The 16,522-nt window shown below is 33.0% G+C and overlaps 1 protein-coding gene across 4 annotated transcripts in view; it reads right to left on the bottom strand.

Annotated features, from left to right (window-relative positions):
• The window catches only part of PTPRZ1 (protein tyrosine phosphatase receptor type Z1), a 224,920-nt gene that overhangs the window by 159,198 nt on the left and 49,200 nt on the right, over window positions 1–16,522 (bottom strand). For all 4 annotated transcript variants that reach the window (XM_023504831.2, XM_031938920.1, XM_031938921.1 and 1 more), the window contains exon 2: window positions 13,317–13,379. In XM_023504831.2, the coding sequence (XP_023360599.1) occupies window positions 13,317–13,379 (63 nt within the window). The remainder of the gene's footprint in view (window positions 1–13,316; window positions 13,380–16,522) is intronic.

Below are 16,522 nucleotides of genomic sequence, written 5' to 3'. Positions count from 1 at the left end.
GAAGTTCAATGAACTTCAATTGAAGTTCAATAGAACTTCAACATGTGGAATTGGAAGGAGTTGACTATCCCCTTAAAATCACATTTTTGAGAAAGTTACATATCCAGGCAAATACCATTTCTTTTTTCCCAAATAACAATTGGGAATTGTCAAATTAACAATTATAAAAAATAGTAAATACTTTTCCTTTTAAGAACTCAAACTGCTCCCTGCCTCCACATTTTGTTGCCTTCATTAAGAAAATTGTCTAGAGAGGCACAGCTGATCAGCAACAAAACCACATCTTAACATTTCTGGGGTCCTCAATTTTTACTTTATGTTCTATTCATTAGCCTGTCCCAGTCTCTTTTACTGTCTTTCTTCTTTATGTGCTCAAATGACCCTTCAGCAATCTGATTTTGAAAAATAAAAAAAAAAAAAGAGAGAGAGAAAAGATGGGAAGGTTCTTAAAGCCTTCACAGTAAGATAATGGAATCACTTGGAGAACATTTAGAAAACTAAATTGCCCTTACACGTTCCATTGATTTACTGCTGATTTAGTGTTTGTTGTTTTCAAGACTATTCTACTTGAAAGTTCATGGAAGCCTATTTTTCTTAATGATTGATTCGGTCTTGGGTTCTTAAGCTGCATATGAAAATATGGCTTGTGCATCTACCTTAGATAAATGGGCATGAATTTATTATACCGAATGGGTGATAAATAAGGGTTCACCTACCTCATGACAAATATACTGTTCTCTTGCACTGCAGAACCAGTAGCTGGATATCTGTTCTAATGTTTTCCTAATTTGCTTTTTAACTATTTCTTGAGTCTAATAGACATCATTAGTGATCTTTTACAGATTTTTAATAGATGCAGTATTTTTGATTATATTAGAAGTAAAGGAATAAATGAATCTTATTCTCTCATCAAAGGATTTCAGAAAGTTTGTCTTAGTCAAGTGTTTAGGAGATAATATATAGATAGGCGTTGTTCACAACCCCCTCTTACTGTTCAGAAGTCTATTTGCAGACTTTCAGTGATTAATGGATATTTAGATTTGGCTATCTATCCGACAGCTCTGCTTGTTGCAATTACTAAACATTAGGAGTCTAGAAAATGGTGTGAATTTATCCATTAAAGTAGGATCAAATAAATATCACTCCTTGGATCTCTGTGGTTTCCAGTTTATCTAACCATCTTGCGGACAGTCATGTATAATTAAATAAAGGCCAAATACGTGAGAAACCTCTGAATCATATGTCAGGGCTTCATTTTCTACTCAATTTATTTTCAAAAATGTTGATGGCATTAAAATATGTCAGTATGAATTTGGAACACAAGTCTTCCTTTTTGTGCTTAACAACTAATAGATAGTCCACTGAGAAACAAAGAAGATAAGGGAACCAGCAGAAATTGTAAACAATTTGGGTTTTTAGGGATTTTTTGTTGTCATTTGCTTTGCCATTGAGTGAAGAAAGGAAGAAGGGAGGGAATTTGGAATTAAAAATAGAATATAATTGAATTAAAAGAATTTTTAAAAATCAAAAATCTCTTTTTTTCTCCTTGTGCCTTCCTTCCTTCCTTCCTTTCTTTCTACAAGGATTCTTTATTTTTTGTGTGTCATAGATGCCTTTGGCATACTAGTGATGCTTACAATGGATATCTTTTCAGAACATATTTCTAAATGTGTTCTAAAAATTATATAGGATTAAAAATGGGAAAAAATGGAAATAAAAATGTATTTTTCCCACTCTTATTCACTAACCCCCCACCAAAATCTCTGCAGAGTTCTCCTTACAGAAAAACATACACATATACATACATACTTGAACACATACATATACTCTTTCTATAGGTATGCTACCAGAGGCAGCTATGGCACAGGGGATAGAGCACTGGACCTAGAGTCAGGAAAACTTGAATTCAGAGTCAGCCTCAGACACTAACAAGTCTCTAATCCTACACAATCACTCAACCTCTTTCTGCCCCATTTGTTCAACAGTATTTTAAAAGGAAGAGCTGAATAATAAGCATGTATCTCATAGTATTGTTGCAGGGATCAAAATGCCTGGCATATAATGGGTGTTTAATAAATGCTTAGTCCCTTCCCTTCCTTATCATCTTCCTGTCTTGGCCCACCACATATCTTTATGTCTAATAAAGATAATTTTCCAGGATAAATTGTTTTTATTTTAAAAGACAATGAATCTACATTAAATTGAATTCAATTATATCACCCGCAGGTCAGAGAGAGGACTCTAATAAAGCCATAAAAGAACACTGGTGGGAGAAGAGTTGAGGAACATTTATGCCCACGAATACAAGTGTTAGTCTGTTTCACTTCTTATAAGCATGTATTTGGGGGCATATCTAGGCAGTGACTTGCCTAGATATCTTTTCCCTTTACATTTCTTTTTGAAGACCCTTTTAAAAATAGTATAGAAAAAGTGATGGAGCTTTTGGTAACTTAGATCATAGGCTATGGGAGAGTGAATATTTATAAGATGATTTTTTAGCCCAAATTGAAAAGACAATATGATCCAGGAACATGGCTACTGCAAAAGTGTTAAAAAGCAAACAGAAATACTTTCCCTGTCTTCAGAGGAATTCATTTTAATCTTAATCAAATGTTAATTTTTAGATCAAGTTTTTGTAAGGATATTCCTGGAAAGGTGTGATTATCACACATTTACACTACAATTAATAACAATTTACCAACTAAACTGCAAAAACAATAACAAAAAAAAACTATGCAAGAGTTACATTCAAGTTATTGCTATTTGATATATAGGACACAGTCTGCAAGAAGACACAAAGATTATAAGAGCCATAATCTTTGCCCTCATGGAGTTTACATTCTAGCAGACAACTAACAAATACGATTTTTTCTCCCTACAAATTTTTTTTAAAGTACAGCAATATTGGAGTGGGTAAAAGTCTGCGACTTTTTTTTACGCAGTCCACCTGCACGCTCTATTTTAAAATCTGTATAACACTTCTTAACAATGAAAACAATGGCTTAATAAGTTTGCTAATGAGTAAGTTCCTAAACTGGCAGACAAGGGAAGGTAAGAGAAAATCAAATAGAAACAGATACTTATTAAGTATCCATTACAAAGTAAATTTTTCCACAGTGAAACTTCTCTATAGAACTAAAGAGATGACTAATATTCCACTAAATAAAAACTAATTAAAATCAATCCTACGTTTGTTAAGGCAAAAGATATCTGGGCCTTGAACATTTCTGATTCCAAAATCTAGACCATTAGTTTTATTGTTTCTGATAGTTACAACACAAAAGAACCAAATGCAATCATCATCTTAATGATTTGATTTCTGGTGGGAAAAATCCCTCTTTAATACTTTTTTTTTTTAAATTAAAGAGTGGCTGTGATGCTACAATGATAAGAAATCCTAAAACATAAAATTTTATCCCTCCTGTATCAGAGGATAGAGCTGGTAACTCATAGGTTCAAATCTGGCCTCAGACTCTACCTAGCTGTGTGATCTTGTTTGCCTCTGTTTCCTCAATGGTAAAATAGGTATAATTATAGCACCTACTTCCAAAGGTTATTGTAAGAATTAAATGAAGTTAACATTTGCAAAGCCTTTATTATATGGCTTGCCATACAATGAGTATTTACATAAATCTTTTTTTTTCTCTCCTTTACCCCCATTTTCTGCAACTATCACTATTTTGTAGAAGCTGATTTTTAAAAAAAATGTTAGTGAAAAATCAAAAGAGGGTCAGGATGTTGAAAACCTATGGTTAACCATTTAATAAAGTCAAAAAGAACTTCAGTGTTAAGTTTAAATGCTGATCTTTAAAAAAAAAAATACTTATAGAGGTCTCTAGGGGCCAGCAGATATAAGATGTTCCCAAAAGTCTAAGGACAGATTTAAGACTTAATAGCTTAAATCTGCCCTAGGATTTTTAGGATGCTCTATATTAAGTGGGCAAGGGTTCCTGTCCTTTCTTTTAGAACATTTTCAATTTCCAGTTTATCCTCACTGGTTATAATTTTAGCAAGTTCATCTTTCCAACTGCTCTTTCTATTGCATTATATTCAGCATGTGGCCCACACAAAACTATAAGTTACTGTTGCTTGAATTAGCTTCTGTACTGTCTGTGTGTAGAGTATGGTAATAGATCAAAAGGAGTAGGTACAGAATTGTTAGTAGGCAGGAAAATCTGGGCTATGCCCTATGGTGCTGAATTTAGAATATAGGGGAGGAAGGAATAGTGAATAAACATTTCATAGCTCCTACCACAACTCCAGGGATTGTTCTAAGAACCTTACAAAATACTGTCTTATTAGATCCTCACAATAATCCTGAAATGAAGACGATATTATTAATTCCCATTTGTAGTTGGGGAAACTGAGATTAAGTGACTTGTTTGAGATCTCAAAGCTTGTGTTTGATGATGAATTTCAATTCAGTATGTTCCGAATACCTGCAGTCCTTTAGTATTGTAGAAATAAAAGAGCCTAGCATTTAGGTAATAAAAAATACTTTATTTCAATACTTTCTAGAACTTTTATGAAAACTGACCATGACTAGGGCTCAAAGTTGTTGCAAATAAATGTACAAAAGCAAAATAGTTAACCATAATGCAATAAAAATAGTAATTGGTAAATTATGTTTAGAAAAAGAGATACAGGGCAGTTTTAGGAGAGAGGGCACTAGATCTTTAAATAACAAATAGAAGAGATTATATTTTATACTATATGAGTCAAGATTGAATAAGAGAGCAATTGGGTAGGAGGGAAAATGGAGTACTAAAACCTATGCTTAAGAAAGATCACTTTGGTAGCTATGTGGAAGACTGAATTAAGTGGGGAGAGACTTGAGGCAAAGAAAGCAATTAGAAGGATACTGTAATAGTGCAGGGGAGACATGATGCAGTCCTGAACTGAACAGGTAGTAGTGTTGTGAATTATCAAGAAGGATGTACATGAGAAATGCTGTAGAGACCAATTTGGCAGTCGATGGTGCTAATATGATCGTTAAATGCTTATTCCACTAAGATGAAATATATAAGGTGTTTAATACCTTAAAATATTTTGAAACAAATCTTATTATTAAATTTAGTCAGTCTGCTTATTCAATTGAACTGAAATATAGAAGATGTTTACTATTTTTAAATATCTTGTAATTCTATCCCATTATTAAATTTAGTCAGTCACACTATAGGATCATACTGTCATTTCCAAGGCATAATAAATTATTTTAAATGTCCAAAATATCATATATGAATAAAATTCATTTTCCTAGTAAATAATTATAAAATGTACCCAGACAAAACCCTCACATTTCAACACAAATTCATAAAACCTAGAGATGTTATCAAATACATAATTAGATACTATCTGGACTTTTTTTTAATCACAAGAAACAAATAATGAATTTTGGAAATTAAGTATTTATTGTATGTGAAAAATGTAAAAGGCTCATGACTTCACAGGCAAATTACATAATGTTGATTCAACCTTAGAGATTTATAGAGGAGATTGGGTTTGCTTCTAAATCAATTATCATTCATTTTCCTTATGGGTTAATAAAGCTTTTTATCTGGTGAAGTCCCAGATAAATATGCATCTTCTGTCCTTACATTTTAGAACACAATACTGTCAAGTTACCTGAAATGTTTAATTATTCCTCACAATTCCACAAAACTGAAAATCTTGACCTTAGAGAAAACTTGGATGAAATTAAGGGAATAATGAGGGAGTCTGGAAATCCCAGCACTCAAAATCAGCACCAGCAGGGATTATAGTTCGGTAATCTCTGTTTCTGAGCTTCTCAAACTAAGAAATTTACCTTTAGGAAATAGCCTAAGCATTTTTACTCTCACCATAATAAATTTCTTGCATTTCTTTGTTAAGTTCAGTCTAGTTTATATCAATGATGACTTCTTGATCTGTCCCTTTCTCTTCACTCAACGTGGCTACCACCATAGTTTAGGTCTTCATCTCAGTAAAACTATAATGGTCTCTGAACTATTCTACCGATTTTGAACATCTACTTTTACCAACCATTCCTAATGAAGCTGACAAAACAATTTTTATAAAGGCACATGTCTGCCACTTTCTCATTCAGAAATTCAGAATGACTTCTAATTGTCTCTAGGGTATTACTATTCAGCCTAGTAGTTAAAACTCTCCACCATCTGCCTCCAATTTACCTTCTAGGTTTCTATATATTTTAAGGTCTTTTTTTTTGTTATTTTGAACTTGAAAAACAGCAACAAACATAAACATGTCTATATACAAAGAAAAGTAAAGAAATTCTATGTAGAGAAGCATGAATCTCTATTACTTTGGTCTTGGTTTTTTTTAAATTATATGCTAAATAAAACATATTCTTTCCAAAGTTGTCCTTCTTCTCCATGTCTCCTTCTGAATTTCCTTCTGTTCTCGCCTTTGAATTTTAAAAAATGTTTCATTGATGTTCTTTTCTCTCTTTTTTTTTGGCTTCACTATCACAACCTTCCAAAAATAAAAATTATAAAAATTCCTTTTAACAAATAAGCATATTAAGACAAAATCAACTCACAGACTTTTTATTTTCAAAAATATTCACAGCCTATGTCCATTACTCTACTGTCAAAAGATAGGAGAATTCATAACTCCTCCTCTGTCATTATGGGTCACCGTATGGTTAAGAAGTCTAAAGTCTTTTTAAATTCCCCCTCAAAAAAATACAAAAAAAATGATAGTTTTCATCATTTATCTTTGCAAAACCTTGTGTTCCAAATTTCTTCCCATCTTTTCCCTATTCCTTCCCTTAGACAGAAAGCAATCCACTATAGGTTAAACATGTGCAATTCTTTTAAGCATATTTTAATATTCATCATGCTCTGTAACAAAAATCAGATCAAAAGGAAAAAAATACAATAAAAAATCAAAAAAACAACAACAAAGGTGAAAATGTTATTCTTTGATCCACATTCATTCTCCATAGATATCTCTCTAGATGCAGATGGCTCTTTCTATTACAAGTCTATTGGAACTGCCTTGAATCACCTCATTTGAAAAGGGCCAAGTTCATCACAGCTAATCATCACATAATCTTGTTGCTGTGTACTAACATCTATATAATCTATATACTATATAATATATATATATTATATAGTATATATACATCTATTTACTAACATCTAATACAATATTGTAGTCATTCCACTAACTAAGCTGGGAGAAATAGCATTATCAGTGGGATCTACCAAGAATGGCTCTGACTTCTAGCTCCTGGGCTGGGTATCTTCCACTCATCCAAGAAGAAATTATAAACTGCAATTATATGATAAATAAAGCATGTGCATTGGTTTAAGCAAGCCTGATCTTGGTCCTTGAGTCCCTGGCTTTCTCTTCTCATTTGTTTATTTTCACAAGGAAGCTTATGCATTTAAAAGTTCTGGAGAGCTCAGGTTTCTCAATTGGTGCTGACCAATAGCAAGCAGATTTTCTGCACTGAAGAAGATCACAAGCAAGAAGATGAGCTATGATTTGGTTTGACAGAAAATATGAACCTGGAGAGAATTGTTTGGATAGTGCAGAATTGAGGTGAAATATTAAATGCCAGTCTTATAAACTGCTTCATGTTTTGATAGTTTTCTAAATTAAATTTCTACGAGAAAATAACAGTAATTAGAAGTTACTCTATCCTGTCTGTTTTGAGAATTTGTTAATGTCCCCTCATGAGTCTCTTGTATTCAGCATTTCTTTGGAGTGGAAGAAATAATTATCTATTTTAAATTTTACATTTAGTACCTTTCTATTGCCCATTCTTGATTTTGGGATGACCTTAGATATGAGTCAAACCCAACTGTTAAGTGATGAGTCATTTTTCTTATGACCACGAGTTTTCCACCTGCATTGGTAGAAGGAGTTGCTACATTGGGAATTCTCTACACAATTCTAAATTCCCTCTCTGAAAAATTGCTCATGAACCTTTGGTAAGAATTGGTGTAATGGATACAGTTTCCATTTATCTTGATGTTTGGTGAAGGGCATGTTAAATAATTGATAGGGTGGGAACTCATTCCTAAAAGGTTACAGAGAATATTAAGATGAAGAAGGGGCCTTAGAGATTATTTTGTGAGAGGCAAAATTGCTTTGGACTTGGGTTTATAAAAATATGACCTCCAATCCTGCCTTCAACATTGACAACTTGTCACTTAATTTTTTGAGTTTCAGTCTCCTCAGCTGTAAAAAGAGGAATCATAATAGCAGCAGTACTTAGCTTTTAATGTGTGACTCCTATATCAAAAACACTTTGTAAATCCTTAAAGTGCTATCTATATAAGTGTGTTGTTATTTTTTTCATTTACAGATGAAAAGTTAAAAGGACTAGACAGATTAATGACTTGTCCAAAGTCACAGAGCTAAGTGGTTTATGGTAATTTAAACATTGTTATTATCTTGTAATAAAGAAGATCATTTAGCAAGCCCTAGTTTTGTTAGGATTTGACCCTAGCATAGTCAAAGACCTTACTATAAAAAAAGAAACACAGAACATCTCACTTGATAGTCTATGTCTATATGACATAGCTACAGCTAATTTTTAACAGAATTAGAAAGACATTTAGTTATGTAGGCAAAGTTTAAAATTAATAGATTATTAATTATCATCATTACATACATACAACATAATTATATTATTGTAATTCAATTCAATTACATAATTGTAGTTAATAATAGATAATTGACTAATAATCCATTTTTAGATAGTAAACTCTGTAAGGGCAAAGCTTATGTCTTATTTCATGCTTATATTCTTCACATCACCTGATGTGAACATCAGGTTCTTTAATGAAGCTTAAAATGTTTGAGGTTTATTTGTTTTTTCTAAACTAAAACCTTCAAAAAGAAAGAAGTTCTAAGGAAAGAATTGTATTCTTGGTGCTTAGATCCAAAACTTAGAAATCCAATCTTTGTCACAAGTATGCCAAATTCATCTTACTCATTTCAATCCTATAATCACCATGAACCTACTTATTATCACTTTTAAAACTGCCTGTCTTCTCTACTTACTAGCCCAGTCATTTCTGAATATAATTATAGCATACATCCTAAAGAGAAAAGGTTTTATTTTTAATCTATAAAAATGAACCAAAATGGTACCACCTAGATCCTTCTCCCTCTCCACCCTGTATTTCCCCATCCATCTAATCTCCTATTGAGATTTACATTGTTACTACACACACTATAATTATGTAGTAACCTATTGTAAAACATTCCGTAGTAGAATACATGTTAAAATGATGTTCATATTCAAAAATGGCTTGGAGTAGATTCATTAGCCCTCTTTGAGATGGATGCTGTGCTGCAGTTAGTATTTATAATTAATGGAGTGCTGAAAGAGTGCCCTTGCTTCCCAAGGCATTAATTCTGAAAATGTTAGAGAGAGAAGGCAGCTTCTTAGGCATCAAGCTTCAGAAAAGATCAAGTTAACCTCTATTGCATTTGTTAGTTTATTACTGATGGGATTTGCCAAAGGCTGCAAAGGGGTACAGGTAGTGAAGCTAGGTTTAGATTTTCCATGTCTGCTGGCCTAGTCTTTCTTGCTTGAGTTGGGGTCCTTGCTTAACAATCTGCCAACTAATTCATCATAGTGAAAACGAATTCAAATAAAAAAAAAGAAATCTGAAGTTGGTTTCAACACAATGCAATTAGGCTATGTGAACTGATAAGCAAAGTGAAAATAATTCTGATGAGGGCTGGCTGGTGGAACCCTTGTTATTTGAGATATTTTGTAGATAATGTCATGTGCTATTTTGTATATAAACAAATGGAAGGACATAACCTTGACACATCTCTTAACTTCAGGGCCTTGGTTTTCTCAACTACAAAATGAAGGCTTTGGATAGGAGAATCTCTAAATGTCCTTCCAGTATCAACATTTTCAGCTTCATGACTTTTAAAAAAATCAGACAGTGATTTTATTGATATAAAGAACTTCCACTGAAAAAACTCTATACACATGGAGTGTGACACCTGCTCCAAAATTTATAATCTTAAAAGAGTTGTCTGAAAGCCTACAAGGTTTAAGTAAATTTACCAGGATTACACAGCCAGTCTAGTCTCTCTCTGAGAGAGGACTTGAAACAAAGTGGGCTTTCTATCCACCATGCATGCTATACCCCCATAGACACATATACATACACACATATATATACATTTACATATAGATGTGTTTTATATTTTGTACATGTTTGTGTGTACATATATACACATATATACATGTGTATGTATACATACATATACAAGCACACATACATATATATTGACAGAGATATCTTTTGTTTTTACATCATCTTCACTTCCAGATATCTGCCTTTTTCTCTACTATCCAGTAAGCTACTCATGAAGCACAATCTACAAAAGAAAGAAAATAATTTGGCAAACCTAAAAATCACCCTGAAAGTGTATGAAATATTCCCTTACCTTTCAAGAGAAGGAAGGTAACACTTTAATGGTATTTTCACTATTGTTTTACTAAGATACAGAAGATATAATGTTACCCTTATACAAAATCCCAAGGCATCCATTACACACTATACATTTTTGTTACTTTGACTCTAGGAAACTATGTTTTTCCCCTTTTTTAAGTTCCATAGAATAGTAATTAAAATGATTAAAAGGGTGTAGACTCCATATGAGGACAAATTAAAATATATCAAAGTGTTACTTTGGAAAAGAGCTTAAACACATATAGTTAAAAATTTTAAAAATATGAACAGATACAGATAAAAAAGTATACAAATTTACTAGCCAAATGCTAGGAATGAATAGGGTGATCCTATTGACCTTACAGGAGATATTTTAAAATATGTTAAAATTAAATATTATTTTATAAATCTAGTGAAAAAGACATAGAGCATGTTATGGCCAAAATACTTTTTTGTTGTTGATTTGACCAATAATGTCTAAAGTTCCTTTGAACTCTTTAAAGTACTGTGTTACTATGAACTTATTTAAATGCATCGTCAAATGCTTTTTCCTAAGAAATGTTTTTTGCAAATGTATTAAGAATTGATGAAATCTCAGAGCCTAAATCATTCATTACATTTAAAATTAGAATGACTTAGAATCTCTGGACTCAACATGAAGTTTTCTGGTGAAATACTTTCATATTATGCCCATGTAATTCCTATTAACTCAAAGGCTGTAAATAATATAAGATGAGGCAGTGAAAAATTTCTTTGCATACCCATTATCAATAATAAAAAAACAAATTGCAAAATTATATAAGGGAAAATAAAAATGTCCAAGAAGCAAAAGAATATACCTGAAAATCAAATGATCTATATCACATAATTTTGAAATTTGAACTACTGTTCCATGTACCACATGAGTCACAACTCTGGATGGATAAATTAAGACTGGATTGTTGTTGTTCATCCTTCATTTTCAGAGAATCAATGTCATCATGAGGTGATGTCTTCACTTGTGAGTGACTTTGATTTAAGTGAGGCAGAGTTGTGCAAAGTCATCATCCTTCTCTGCTCCTGAGTCATAGAAATCCAATTGCAAGACAATAGGCAGGATGACTGATGAATGACCCTGAATGCAGTGGATAACCTTGATGTCTGTGAAACCTGACCAAGCCCTGAGCATTGCACAGTTCCTGTTTTAGCTACCTTCGTGGCCATGAGAAAAAAAAAAATTGTTCTCATTTGCCCATTCTGATGGGGGAAGTCTCACATGCTCTTCCCAAGTCACTGACAGATCAGAAGGCTTTTTCAGTTACCCTCAATCTGGTTTAACCTGCTGAAAGGGTTTTACTGGTGTGGCTCCTGGGAATGCTACAGCTTCTTGGAGTCACAATGGAAAGTCAGGTGAAGATGGACACCAAAGGTGGGTGAGCAGCCCTGAAAAAGATTCATAAGCCCAAATGACAGAGCTACTAATCCTCCCTAAACATCTCATATGTCCCTAAGATTAGAGTAAGGGGTTTGAAAATGCTGTGAGTTAGCTTGCAAGTTTCATTAATAAGTAACTGAAAACAATTCAAACACCTCAACGTGGTACAATCTGGCTTCATCTTATATATATAATATTATCACAAGCTATTGACTGAAAATCTCTTGTCCAGTTGGGAATCTCAGGACTCTTCCTCCAACATGACATCCAGTCATCTCAACTTCATTCAATAATATAAATTCTCACATTAGGTGGCAAGTAGGGAAGTAAGCAGAGTGAATATAGACATTAACCTGGGAGATGAATTCATGGGGACAATAAACCAACAGGTATAGCTGTGTAGGCTTTCATATTCTGCTTAGCACCTATAATACTATTCCATTCTATAAGCTGAACCATAGTGTTTTCTGTATTTATATCTCTTTCTGTATTTGAGAGGAACTCTCATGTAGTATATAAAACTGAGGTGAGATAAAGTCTTTTGGATATCCTATTTCAGATACTTATTGGGGATATAGAAGTTAAAGTGGCTAGAGTGCTTGGAATCAGAAAGAAATGAAATACAATTTACTTCAGATACTTAATGGATGTATAAACCTGGGAAAGTTACTCCATTTATGTTTGCCTCAGTTTTCTCATCAGTGAAATGGAGATTATAATAATCCCTAACTCTCATATTTGTAAAGATCAAATGAAAAAATTGTAAAGTGCCTATTGACACAATAAGTACTATATAAAATTACTTATTGCTTATAATATTAATATTATTAATAATTGGGGTTTGAACTCAATGACCTCCAAGGTTCTTTCAAGCTCTAAATCCATGATTCTGATCTTGATTCCTATTTACTGTGCTTTTATAAATCTATACTTTTGATTCCAGCATCATAAGTGAAATTATTTTCTAAAATACATTTTTATGTCTTTTGTCTTTACATCAGTCATTTAATGTTCTTGGGGGTTCTTAGAACCCAAGTCACTGCAATTTCTTTGGGCTCCCCTCCCCCCAAAAAATCAAGAGTCACTAATACAATGATTATAACACTGCCTTTGTGATCTCCTATGTTTCTTCCCTGACAGTAAATTGTTGTTCAATAGTCTATAAGTTAATAGTGTCATAGCCCTAGACATTTCCCAACTCCAACAAACCCTGCTACACGAATTCAGTGGAAAGCATTTATAGGCATTTTCTCTCACAAAGGAATTCCACAAATGTTTATTAATTTTTTAAAAAAAATGTCATATTATTTAGTCCTTTTAAGAAATAAATTTATATCTGCTATTCCATCTATTCTACAGAAACAAATAAAAAGAGATCACAAAATCAAAATCCTACATTCAATATAATAACCTAATACAATTTTTTAAAAAATGGCTATGCTTAGAGAATTTATTGTACCTACCTGTATAAGACCAACCAATCTCTTCCACCAGTTTTCGTTGTCGATAGTATCCATAAGCCCAATCTATAAACAAGAAAAATATATAAATACTGAAGAACTTATTATATATACCATGTGGGTCACAACTCTATATGATAGAATACACCATATACAGTCAGGTCCCTATTTACAACACCCCCCCACACACATACACACATACAAAACTCCTGATTTACAAATCATCCTTCTTCCCTACCACTATATTCCCAACCACTACAGTGCTACCAGAGATTTTTATCCATCCAATATATGGGATATTTTCTGAGAATAACTGAAATCTCTAGAGCAAGCAAAAACTCTTAACTTTTTTTCCAATAAGTATCTCCTTCAGCAGTCAGATGAGACCTACAGATCTAGAATTATTCAGAATAATGAGATTCTCTTTGCCTTTTCTTTCCTTCCTTTTCCTTTCCATTAATAGGTTAAAATGTCAAATTCTGGAAAAATAGTGGGATGGGAATCAGGAGATCTGGGATCTGGCTTTGATTCTACCACTAATTAAATGTGTGATTTTGTACATGTCATTTGACTTCTCTGAGTTAATTTCTTTATCTATAAAATAAAAGGAGATTAGATTAGATGAAATCTAAATGAAAGCTTCTTGGAGTTCTAAAATTACATGACTATGATTATCTATGTGAAATTCATCTTTGGCATATTTGTACATCCTTATAAACATAATGATATACAAAACCAAAAAATAATTCTGAGAAATAATTATTCTCTTAATATGCATCATTTTACTAAATAGCTAGAAAATCAGTCCTAAAATCAATTGATAAACATATATTAAGAGACTATTATGTGCCAGGTAATGAACTAAGTACTAGGGATACAAAAAAGAGGCAAAAGAAGTCTCTACCCTTAAGAAGTGCACAGTCTAATGGGGCACAAAGACCATGGTCTGAAGGAGCTAATAATTTAATTAGAGAAAAAGGGGGGGAAACTGTAGAGGGCTGGAACTCTGGAGAAGTATACTTGAAACAAGGTGTTAACTCAGTGGAATAGATGATATGATGGTTCTCTAGTTCCCACATATATTTAGTACTTAGTATGGTGATATAATAGTTTTCTAGTTCACACATACATAGTATGCTGTAATGATGTAATTTCAATAGAGTATATAAGGGCTAAGAAGGACTGAAAGAGGGACATTCCATTTTTTAGCCCTCCTCCTGGTGGCTCTCCTGCCTCCTGTACTCCTGCACTAAGATCAAGGTTGGTCCCAAGGTCTTCCAGAAAGCTAACCCAAACATTACAGGAAACAGCATATAAACAAGGATGATATAGGGAACAAGGTGATAAATATAAAGGAAAATTCCAGAAGTAATAAGAAATTTGAGTAGAGAGAGATCACTTCCATCTGTATATATGTCTAGGTATATATCAAGGGCAAGGTGGCAGGGATTGAAGTGGTCAAAATCTTATGACTACAGGCAGAAATGAAAAAAAAACACAATACATTAAAATACACAGAAGAAAGCAAACAGAAGTTCAGAAGGGAATAGAAATTGGACAGATTTATCACTCACATATTAAATTTAATGTACTTGTTAAAGTACAAACTAATAATAGTTCACAGCTTCACAAATAATTCTTTTTCTTTTTGTATATCAAAAGGTTTGTATTTTTTGATGATTGTGATGAGTGTTAAATAAGTAATAGAAAATAATTTTTTAAAAAAGGAAAAAGCAAAGTTTTATGGAGAAGGTAGCTGAATTTGGCCCAAGGGTATAATAAGGACTTCATTAAGCAAAGATGGGGAATAGGGAAAGGCAGAAGAAAGATATCCATGTCAGTCAGGGAGAGATGTGTGTAGGATGAAAAGGAAGGGCAGAAAGTATAATGTAATTTTAATGCAATATAGTATATTTGAAGGTGATAAGGATGACATAAGTCTGAACAGTAAGATTGCATATTATTTAAGGAATGGCTTGAATTCCAGGGCAGTGGTTTAAACTTAATCCAGAAGCTAATACAATCAATAAAGATTTTTGTATAGTAGAGTTTCACATACATACTGTGCACTACTAGGGCAGCAATGTGGAGGGGGGTAGAAAGGGGACTAGAGAGAGTTAAACTGGAAGCAGAAGGAGCAATTAAAAGATATCAATGGAGAGAGGATGTGAGGACAAAGATGGTCATTGTAGTGGGAATGAAGGGAAGAACCTAGGTGGAAGATATTGCAGGAACAGAAATAACAAGCCTGGGCAATTAATTAATGTATGAGGTTAAGAAAGAAGCAAGGATCAAATATGATTTTAAGGATAAAATTTGATGATTGGTGGACTGTTGGTGAAAAAGAGAAGTTATTTTTTCAGAAGGGATAAAGGAAGATGGGGAGTAGAGGAAGAGAGAGAAAGAGATGGCTAGCGAAATTTTAACATGCTGAATTTGAAATTAGTGGGATTAAGAGAGATTAGAAAGATCAAGAAAGTTGTTAGAGAACTGAAAAGAGGCTGAGGGCATTGACATAAATTTTGGAGTCATCTTCACGTAAGTAATTTTTAAGACACAATAAATGATGAGCTCATTCAGGGAAAGCACATAAAGAAAAAAGAGCATGAAGAGAGAGAACAAAAGAAACACCATGGGAAACATTTACTTAAAAGACCCAGGAGAAGGAAGAAAACCAGTAAAAACAAATGAGAAAGGGTATCAGGGAAGTGTAGGAGAATCATAAGAATACAGTATCATTGAAGAAACAGGATAAGAAGGTATCAAGAAGGAAGTGGTTCCCAGTGTCATATGCCACAGAGATCAAGGAAATTGAGGCCAGAAAAAAAAGAGCATTGGCCAAGAAATGTTCTCAAGGAATGAATGAGTACTTGTTGGAAGCAGAAATACATTATCCATATTCATGTGAAAACTTCTTCAAACTTCCTAACATGAAAATCAAGTTAACTCCAAAATGTTATTTTACACAGAGAATTAAAATGATAAAGTCCAATATTGGCAGGGATGTGGCAATATAGGTATTATTCCACTGCAAGCTGAGATACAAACTGATAGAATATTTTGTAAAGACAACTGGAATTCTGCAGTTACAGTTATAAAAGATTTTAGATGTTTTGACCCAATGGTTCTACATCTAGGATTATATCTTAAGGGCATTATTTAAAGGAAAAAGACATATCTGTACAAAATATTCATAGAAATTTGTAATA

Source organism: Sarcophilus harrisii, chromosome 5 (assembly GCF_902635505.1).
Source record: "Sarcophilus harrisii chromosome 5, mSarHar1.11, whole genome shotgun sequence".
Taxonomy (NCBI): domain Eukaryota; kingdom Metazoa; phylum Chordata; class Mammalia; order Dasyuromorphia; family Dasyuridae; genus Sarcophilus; species Sarcophilus harrisii.
Note: the sequence above shows the minus strand (reverse complement) of the source record. Positions and strands in the feature narration are given on the sequence as shown.